General features: G+C 37.7%; 1 protein-coding gene across 1 annotated transcript; it reads left to right on the forward strand.

The window, feature by feature from the left end:
- The first annotated feature begins 528 nt into the window (after window positions 1–528).
- foxe1 (forkhead box E1) lies at window positions 529–1,653 on the forward strand. Its single transcript, XM_036551902.1, has one exon. The coding sequence runs from the start codon at window positions 577–579 to the stop codon at window positions 1,651–1,653; it is 1,077 nt and encodes a 358-aa protein (XP_036407795.1). The 5' UTR covers window positions 529–576.
- The last annotated feature ends 8,777 nt before the right edge of the window (window positions 1,654–10,430 follow it).

Genomic DNA, 10,430 nt, shown 5'->3' on the forward strand with positions numbered 1-10,430 from the left:
CCTTTCGTGAAAATTTAAAAAAGGTGACAAGTGAAAGCATTACATTTATTTTCAGTAAATAAAACATAGCTAACTTGTATCATTTTGTGTAGGAGAAACAACATCCGTTTATATGTCAATAAATACTCGTGCTGAAAAATTGCTAATCTCATAATAACGTGCACCTATTAGTTTCACGTCTTGCGTCTGTCCCTTTAAAAGTAGGTGTGGCTGTTTACCCCTACAGTAAAGACAAGGTGATTCCTCAGTCTATTAGCCAGTCCTGCCTAACTTCACCTGGTAAGGCACCTCTCACTATACTGCAGGTCGGACTTATTTTATCTTATCTTATCTTATTTTCGACTAAACTGGAAAATGGAAGAGAGCGTTCACTGATTTGACTTTGACTTGCTTTTACCTGGATTTTCACAACATACAGCAAATCTGCTGGGACAATGTCGTAATACTGTCAGTTATTCTTGAATTGCTCCTTGAATGGGACATGTGTCGTTGATAATGAACGTCTTTTACGTGTGCATTCTTCTGAAATACGCGTATTGATACGAGAAAGAACCTCCAAAGACTCTCCGGTCACTGATGAACGAACTTAAAACAATGCCAGTGGTTAAAGTTGAAAAAGATTCATCTTTTGATGTTTCTCCAACGGTCGCAAGTACTCCTACTGAAGAACCACCAAGAGGTCGACGAAGGAAAAGGCCCCTTCAACGAGGCAAACCCCCGTACAGTTACATCGCCCTTATTTCCATGGCCATCGCCAACTCTCCGGACCGGAAACTAACTTTGGGGGGAATTTACAGGTTTATCACAGAAAAATTCCCCTTCTACCGGGACAACTCAAAGAAGTGGCAAAACTCAATACGCCACAACTTGACTCTAAACGACTGTTTCATCAAGATACCGCGGGAGCCGGGAAGACCGGGAAAGGGCAACTACTGGGCGCTGGACCCCAATGCAGAAGACATGTTTGAGAGCGGGAGCTTTCTGAGAAGGAGAAAACGGTTCAAGCGATGTGATTTAACCACCTACCCATCATATGTCCATGACTCCCCAGTTTTCTCACCGATGCAGGTGACGCGATCGTCTTATGCCAACTCTATGTATCCCAACGTGACAGTAAACCCTCCTTACGGCCAGCAGATAGCATCCACCTACTACCCTTCCTCTTCGCCGAACTTTAGCCCCAGCCAGCCACGCGTGTTCGGCCTCAACACCTTCATAGGGCATCACGGTGGTCTCGGTTCTGGTACTGACCTAATCCAGCAGCCCGGTGGAAGTTTCAATTCGGACCTGGGCTCGGCAAACTCGTGCAGCCTGCCTGGGGCGAGTTTCCAAACTCAGTCCTGCAGGGGCACCATGCTATCCCGGTCTTCCAGTCACTCGTCGTATTCTTACCCCTTGCCGAACGGACACCTGTCTGGACAGAATTCATATTCACAGGCGAACAATCAGATTTACGGGGCTTCTGGTAGGTTTGGGATTCCCAGCTCTTCGCCTGTGCCAAGTGACTGTATGGACCCGTACGGGAGAATGTCGCCCGGAATGCCCCCGTCCCTAACTCAGTATAACAGTAGTGGTACTATCGCCAGCACAAATCCGTATCTGAGGCACCAAGCATATTCTGGTAACATGGAAAGGTTTGTGTCTGCAATTTAATACACCTGAGTGATTTTTTTGACCGATTTTACCTATATTTGATGGCAAATTCAATGTTTATGAGAGAACTGTGTGTCGATGTCTTTTTATAAATCTGCACCTATCTGGGTGTGAACTGGCGCGTCAGTTTGGCTGCACGTGTGTAAATGCCTCAGTCACTGAGAAAGTGTGACAAATTCCAGTTGATACAATCTGACTTTAAAAGCCGGATGGTTGCCGTCTTGTGATTTATGACCAGCTCAATAATATTTTTGTGATGTCAGTATCAGATGTTATTATTGTGATATTCAGCCTGAATTTATGGGGGAAATGTATTAGCTCAGCATTACCTGCTTTCAAGAGGTTATGTTTATTTTATTTTTTTTTTGTCATTAGCCTACATTATATCGCTTGTTTTCCTCTCATGTGCGCCATTTGCGGATGTCTTTAACAGCACTATCATATTGATTAGGCCGTGTCGTGTTTACTGACTATACTAAATGAGTCAATAAAAGGCCTGGGAATTTACATTAAATCTGTCTTAATTTATATAGACTAAATGTTAAGGCGATATTAAAAGCATTCCTGCAATAAATCTCCAGAGCAAGCTACTAATTGGCCTTCATTTTCTTCCTGTCTACCAAAAAAAACAATGACCAATTTTCAAAAGTAACAATCACTGTAATACAAAATCGATTTTATCAGGATGGGGAACTGTTGTATACGTTATAAAGTGTCTTCTTATAAAGAAACAAACTGTCAGAGTGCAGCCTGTCATATCATCACGGGCATGGGCCCATTCATAAAACTCTAAATGAGGAACACATTCTACCATGCATTTAAAGAAACAGAATACCTCGATGGGAATTCTTAAAAGAACAACCTGAGAATGTTTAAAATGGTTCTAATGTCATTTTGATGGACGTATTACAAATTTGATATTAGCCTACTGAACTAAAGACTGCAGTTGGTTGATCATTGATAACGTTCAGATTTGAATGCTAAATCATAGCTCGGAGCGCTCATGTGTTAAGTGTTCTCGCCTGAAGTCTTTCTATAGATGCAGAAAAAACATGTATTAAAGGTTTTGAAAATACATTCAATCATTTCATTTATTAAAGTCCCATTCCTGTTGTTGCAACTTAATCATCACTTTATCCGAAATGTCCTGAAGTTCATTTATACGGTAGCCTCCCGTAAACCACAAGTTAGCCACACTTGAAACAAAAACGTCATAATCTCCTCCACATTTCCGTTTATGCATCAAAATCAACGGAGAATTAAACATTGTTATGACTATTTTACAGGCCAACTCAAATCGTAAAGCGGGAGAATTGAACTCCATCCAAGACCATCGCAGCCGGAAGTGTGTAGTTTGGTTTAATGTTAAATATGGTCATTTTAAAATCAGCCGTCTGTCTCATTTCTTCGAAATGTGTTAAATTTTCGACTCGCATGGCCATGCAAACTTACCTGCAGTATGGAGGTATGATTCCATTTTCCCTTAAGGCGTGTACTTGAACGGGCGATAAGGCCTGTAGGGTGATTTTCTTTCGTCGTGCAAACATCTGACACTCGTTTAATATAATCTCAGTCTCTTTCAAACGCCCTTTAACCTTCATTTTCTGGAACATTTAATTTTGGCCTGGAGCTAAAGCATTTAGGCTAAGTCCGGGTTACAAGACTAATATTCACATGAAGTAAAACGTCTTGCTTGAACGGAAACAGCCCTAGACCCTATGCAACTTCGCAGTCTTACCGTATTGGTTAAAATTACCCTATGTAAAATAGCAAAGCCATCCACGCTTAAATGCATCAGTTAAAAAACCGCAAAATATTCTAATATCAATAAAACACCTATATTGACAAAATGTGATGCATCACCTTTGAATATTTTTATTAATTAAAATTAATTTTTCATTTCATACATTAATTTGGGACATTTGAGAATATATGAGCCTATATTTTATGGCTCACCAGATTATTTAAATTTCAGAGTTGAGCAACTGCATTTGAAAAAAAAAATACAAAGCAGATGTTTGTAACTTTACATTTTAACATCAGCTACAGATGAATGCACTCTTTACAGCACATTGGTCAGGGCATAGAAGTTGGGAAGATGACATGTCCTTCTTCCATACTTAGGTTTTCAACTGATTTAAAAATATGTTAGCCCAAGGTAAGCTGCTGAACAGCTTCTCTAAAAGTCTGCATATAAAATAGCCTATGCTTCTCGTTTTGTATCTGCTTATTACGTACTAATTCCAAAACGAAGGGAATAGGTTCATCCTTCAGTCATCCAGGAACACTTAAGTGTCTTAAGTAGAATATATGACAGGCTGAGCTTAAAAGAGGATGATACCACAAACTCAATCACCATCTTCAAAATCCTGTTCCAAAGACAGGAGTGGCAAAAGCTTTAATACAGCTGTTTGGAAAAAATACAAAGAGCATTAATGAATGCAAGAAAGAAAAGACAAGAATTACATAATTGTGAGAGAGGTACTTAAAATGTGGCAGCTTCAGATCTGTGCAAGGATTTGAGTTTGGCCCAGGTGTTTTTGTCAATAGTAAGGAAACACAGCTATTCATTTTATAAAATGTCTAGAGGACATGGTGTCTTCATGTCTTGTCTGTCAGCAACTATTAGAGAGCCAGTACAATGTTTTTTGCTCTGTATTTCTGTGTGCTAAAAGCAGTTTTTGATTTTTTTTTTTTGCCAAAAACACACATTCAAAATCTACGTGCAAAATCTACGTAAAAAAACGTTAAAAGTCTTTAAGTTCTGTAAACTTCAAAATACGTTTTGGATCTTCGTGTGTAATGCAGACAATGGCAAAACCTCATGTACCCTACTCAGAATACAATTCTCTTGCTAAGATACAGTTCTGTTTTATAGAAATGTGGCAGCCATTCATCTTGCTTGCAAATACCTTTCACGTTTAAGAATAACCACCTCAATATGAAAACACAATAAATTCCATCGGTATGTCTCAGTGCATAAAATTGTACATAGTATAGCCCCCTTCACAAAGAGCTGTTCAAAACACAAGACAAAGATGTGGCTGAAGAAACTTGATTTCAATTTCATTTTCAGTTTGTGTGAGACAAAGTCAAAGAAGTGACCCTGAAATACGGAGCAAGGTCATAGATATTTTTTTCAGTGTCAGCTTCACACGTCATCCATTTACTCAAATGGCTCAATGCCTTGATTTAAGCGATTATCACTATTAATAGTAGTAGCCATTACACTGAATTATTCTTATATATCAGAAAGTCCAAATGTTGAGAAAGAAATTAGACAAAATAAAACCTGTTTTTCAGTGCAAAAACCTAAAGCTAATAACAATGCACAATACAGTTAAATTAAAGCAAGGGCACAGTCTTCGTCTGGCTCACGAAGAGACAGCCAATAGAACAAGGCATTCACTGAAGAAAACAACGTGCCCAAACAGGTTTATCTTATGTTTTTATCTTAACTTCATTATCACAGAAAATCGCTGAGTGCGGATTATTATGATTTGGATATCGGGAAGGCATGGAGAATAGTGGTGTATACAGTTGCGTACCGATAATAAGTCTGATTTTAACTACGCCAGTACTGTTCATTTATATTTTTCCTATCAATGCTTACTTTAGAGCCGCACGAATATATCAGGCAGTTGTTTGTATTCAATTAATCACCTGGGAATTTTGATTCTCAAGTTCGCCTTTCTTTCGACAACACTTAAATTTCAGTAGACCAACAGCGTAGGATCTTTGTACTCTTCAGGTCATTTGATTGTCACTTTTTAAATCAGCAATGCTGTCAGTGAGAGATGGAGAGAATTTACGCGCGCACTTAAATGGAACCATTTTGCGTCAGGGTTGAATTCAGAGGCAAATTGCAATAAACATGCAAGTATGTTTGTGTGTATGTATGTTCAGTTTTCTGTTTTGTTTTTTTTTACATCCGGAGTTTTGTCAAAATGTAAAACTTATGTTTCTACAGAATTCATACGTCAAATCACACAATTGAGTTCACAGCGGAATAAAGGAACGAGAGAACGCAACCTGAGCAAAAAGAACAGAAAATATAGACTACACAAAACCTTACAGTAAACTTAAAAAACTTTAAATATCCATGGCCATGAATAAAACAAAGCGCGTTTAAAGCGCTGTTTATGTTATTGACACAATCACTATTGTCGCTTTGTAAAAAAAAAAAAAAACGACGCTCTGTGCGGATGGATGGCGATTTAAGGTCATAAAGAAATTTTTAATGACTTAACTTGGAGAAAATTGAATGTTTGATATTTTATTTTAATTTAGTTTACGATGTAATTTACAATTATTTTATAATGAGTTCAAGTATCAAAGGTTCTAGTGTGAAAAGTGCAACATATACTGTGTACTATGAGGGAAACTGAGACCACGGCATATTGAGGTTTGCAGTATGCACAACTGTTGGATTTCTGAATGACTGTCCAGCAGGATTTCATCTTTAATCATTGGAGGATAGTCGTGGACCTCAAGGCCAAGGCATTTCAACTCAACATCCAACTGGATGCCCTCCACTGTTACACCTGGAATGCTTTTTAGAGAGACTGCATCCAGGCCACACATAGTGGAGTCACTAGAACAGCCAGGTTGAGGCAGCAGGGTGAGTTTGTCATGAACACAGGCAAGGGTGTGTACATCATATGAGGGAAAGACTGCGCTCTTCCAAACCAATTTCATTCACCGCATGACAAGGACTTCATTTCAATGGGCAGTACTCATCCATTGGGATTAAGTGACAAAAGATAATTCTGTGGGGCAGAGAACATCTTGATATCATAGCTCCATGATGTGAACATACTCAGTACTCAATAATACTCATGACGTGATTTATTTCAGTATGTATTATTTGGATTGAACCTATATTATTCACATTACCCATATTACAAGAAACATAAATGTACTCAATTGAAAGAGAACATTTTCAGTGTGCATTTTGTTTGCGTGTCTGCACACATACTGTATACTTTCAGGTTAAGGGTCGGTGTCAGCAAGATGCAAGCGGCACCTAGTGGTTGAATCAAAGCACTACGTTTTGGTTCATTGTGGTTCATAAATAATCACACTTAAAATTGTCTGCCCCTTTCCCCTGAGAAAGCTTAAAATAGATAATCTCACACATATTCTAATATGTCTTGTTTTATGACCTAAAATATTGTATAATGATAAAAGTCTACTTTATATGCTTCAGTATGTCATTATTTTATAAAATAGGGTATTATTCACACATTCACATAATTTTAGTCAATTTTATATTAGGTTGACATGTTGCAATTTTGTTATAAATAACATACGTATGGGTGTATCCACAATTCAAAAGAAAGAAACAGCCTAAATTACAGACAGAGTTAATATCAATGAATGCTAATATCTGATGTTAATGATGTTAATGATGTTGGGCCAAAGTCCAGTTTCTGCTCAAAACAGAGTCCCTAAATAAGGTGGTGCAATTTCTACAGCTCAGGTCAAACAAAACATGTGTCAGTGTTACCTCATGTACAAGTTACTGAAGCAAGAACAGCCACAGAAGTACACCAAAATAAGTAAACCAGTACTATGAGTTTCCAATGAGAACTCACCAGAGAGCATTAGTAAGATCTCTCTTTCTCTGTCTGCCTCCCCCTTCTCTCCCTCTCTCTGTCTCTCTCTCTCTCCCACACACACACACACACACACACACACACACACACACAGTCCCTTTCCCTTTCCAGACGTTTGCATTGGCACTCAGCCTCTCGAAGGCTCCTGTTTGCTTCTTCGCCTAACGTGTAGCCTACCAAGTGCACTTACGTCCAGTGTACTGCAGAGCAATCCCATGGTCTAAACCACTGAAGTTAACAGTTTAACTTGTTCTTGGAAATGAACCTTTGGAGAGCTCTTTGATTAAAAATGCAGTGAAAAATCGAGTAACAGTTGACTTCCCAGGACACCAATAATCTTAATTGATGTTTGGACTGGAGACTGGCTGAGAAAATGCCTTTCTGGGAGTCAGATCACACATCCAAGTTGTTCTACAGTGAAATGTCATAACTATTTTTTGGTCCTCTGCCCTCCTTCTTGGCCCTTTATGTTGAAAGAACAGTGGCTCAAAATTAGGTCTGGCATGTGACCAGGTTGTGATATATATACAATCTTGCGGACTTTAGATGAGTAAAACAGTTTGTTGATTTCTCAGGTTTCCTTGTTTTACAAAACTATGTGGTGTACATCATTCAAACTCTTTCAATGCAATAAAATGCATGTTTAGACTTAAAACAGTGTAAATCTCGCATGTATATAAGTATGAGGAGGAAACTACTCTTAACTCTTAGTCATAAGCTATCACACACAGTTTTGAGTGCCTGATAGCTTCCAGTCAGGTCTAAATGACATCAGGTTATGTATAGCAGGAACAGGAAAGAAATATTTTGCACTACATAAACAGTGGAAATTCATCTGGCTCATAAGCAAGAGTGAATAAATGGCAAATATTTTAATTCTTTATTTAATAATGGCTTCTAGGTCCCCATCCTGTTTCACAGTGTCACCATGTCCTTCTTTGCTTAAACTCTCAGTACTCCTTCCTCTCCCCTGTTTCTGTGATTACAGCACCCCCTAGAGGCTGAACAGTACAAACACAGCAAAATACACTCGCTTTATACCAATTTCCTGTAACGTGCTTATCAAAATAATAGTTAAGTCACATTTGAACAAATGCTATTTGAAGGAACTATCCACTTAGAATACACTGTATGACCATCTAGTTAATTTACACATGTAACTAGCTAATTTACAATAACCAAGATGTATTTTAACTTGGTGTTCCAGATAACGACAGCCCTGTCAAGCCAAATGCCTGGTGACTTTCATTCATTGTCAAGTGTACACTGTGACTCAGTGTTTGAGAAACTTGGAAAATTGTGTTGAATGAGAGAATGTTGATATAATTATGCAATAATCTTGCTTAGAAAGTGATACAGCTATTGCATATACAATATTATGAATGGCTGAGCATGGCTAAGGATCTAAAACCGCAATAAGCAGTACAACACATCTACAGTCCAGAATCTAGAGCCCTGACAATAGGTTAGTAGATATCTAGTGTCCACACTTTATGCATGTATTAAATGTGAGATGAATCAGGTGTAGTTTATGACCTGGGGCAGCAAAACATTACATATCCATACAGGCTCTATGAACAGTAACTAAACCAAAGTTGAGCCTTATTAACCAATGCAAAAAGTTGTGTACATGTGCAATCCTCTAAAAAATCTATGAAGTACATCTAAGTACAATCAGAATGTACTTAAGGGTGACCATAGAAAGTGCCCATCTCTCTTTATCCCCTTGGAAGGGTCTCAAGCTACACATGCCCCCTGTTGGTAATTATTTGTCAATACAGCCTAGAGGGACCCAGTCACCCTTAAGGTCCACAGAGTAGGCCTACTTTTTGTTGGGTGAAAGAGAAGGCAGGATAGGCACACGTGACTTCACTTCATGCATTTTCATGCTCTTTTTTCAGATTTTAAACTGTTTATATATCAATATGTGCATCACTATTAGTCATTATGAAACAGCATAAAAGAACTTTGGGGTAAAAATGTACCCATGTTTTATTCAAAGATATTTGATCAAGATCTAAATATCCCATTTGACACTGTTCCTTGGGTTACACATAATCTTTTGAGGATTGTTTTAAAGAATTTTTATTTGGCAAGTAGAAAAAACTTAAGACAAAAATAAGTTTGATATTCCTACTTTCTCAAAAATGTCAATATTAATATTTTTTCTAAAATTTCCAAATTAATCTTTTTGACTCATCTTTTTACTGTTCATGTTGCTTCTGTCCTCATATCCTTGCTGACATTTAGGACAAGGTTTTAGTGCACTTTTTTAGAGAAGAGAAAGGCCAACTTGTCCTCCATGAAAAACAGAGCATGCTTTGGTGTGACCTTTCCAATTTTTTAATTTATCTCGTTTTATGTTTAAAATCATTTGATGTGCGCATCCCTGATGTCAAGAACTTCATTTAAAATTGTTTTACAAACAAGAAATACAACAAAACTTTAAATTAACAACAAATTATCTTTAACCACTTATTTTTAAATGGTGCAATTTCAGTGAAGTTTTTTTGTGGTACATAAAATATGTTTCTGTGACTGAGGACTAAAAAGTGACATTGCAAGTGGCATTACATACAGTAGAGCAAGGAAACTTCTGGGGCATGAAGGTCAAATACAATTAATTTGCAATGCTCTTACCAGAAATGGGCTGATGACCGGTTGTTATATAGAACAGCTCTACATAAATGTGTTGGTCTGTGAATTTGGACAGAAGATGGCGATAGTGAGTAGAACCATAGATTAAATATATCGTTTTTCTACCGGCATAACCCAGCATTACCCTTTATCTAAGATGGCTGAACAGCTGAATGATGAGTTACTTTAATGTTCATCATACCTAGATGTGTGAGGTACCTGTGAGGCTGAAACACACAAAAACAAGATTCACTTTTGGAGAACAGTATGTGCTCAGTGCACTTTCCTTGAAGTGTGTATGATCATGTGTTATGTGTTAATAAATCTTTATTATCATATTGTAATTCATTTTGTAAAAACATTCCATTTACCTACATTTCTGCATTCAGAAAACAAAGTACAATGTTGAATGTACAATGATTAAGACATTTTCCTTAATAAACAACAAATGACATCCAAGATGAAGTATCATAATTTTAGGCCGGCTAAGCAGACCTGTATTTAAGAAACCTTTCTCCACGA

Source organism: Megalops cyprinoides, chromosome 18 (genome assembly GCF_013368585.1).
Source record: "Megalops cyprinoides isolate fMegCyp1 chromosome 18, fMegCyp1.pri, whole genome shotgun sequence".
In the NCBI taxonomy this organism is placed as follows: Eukaryota; Metazoa; Chordata; class Actinopteri; order Elopiformes; family Megalopidae; genus Megalops; species Megalops cyprinoides.

Bases quoted from the DNA above. Each gene is read 5' to 3' on its own strand.
- foxe1 (XM_036551902.1), top strand. From the start codon at position 577: ATGAACGAACTTAAAACAATGCCAGTGGTTAAAGTTGAAAAAGATTCA.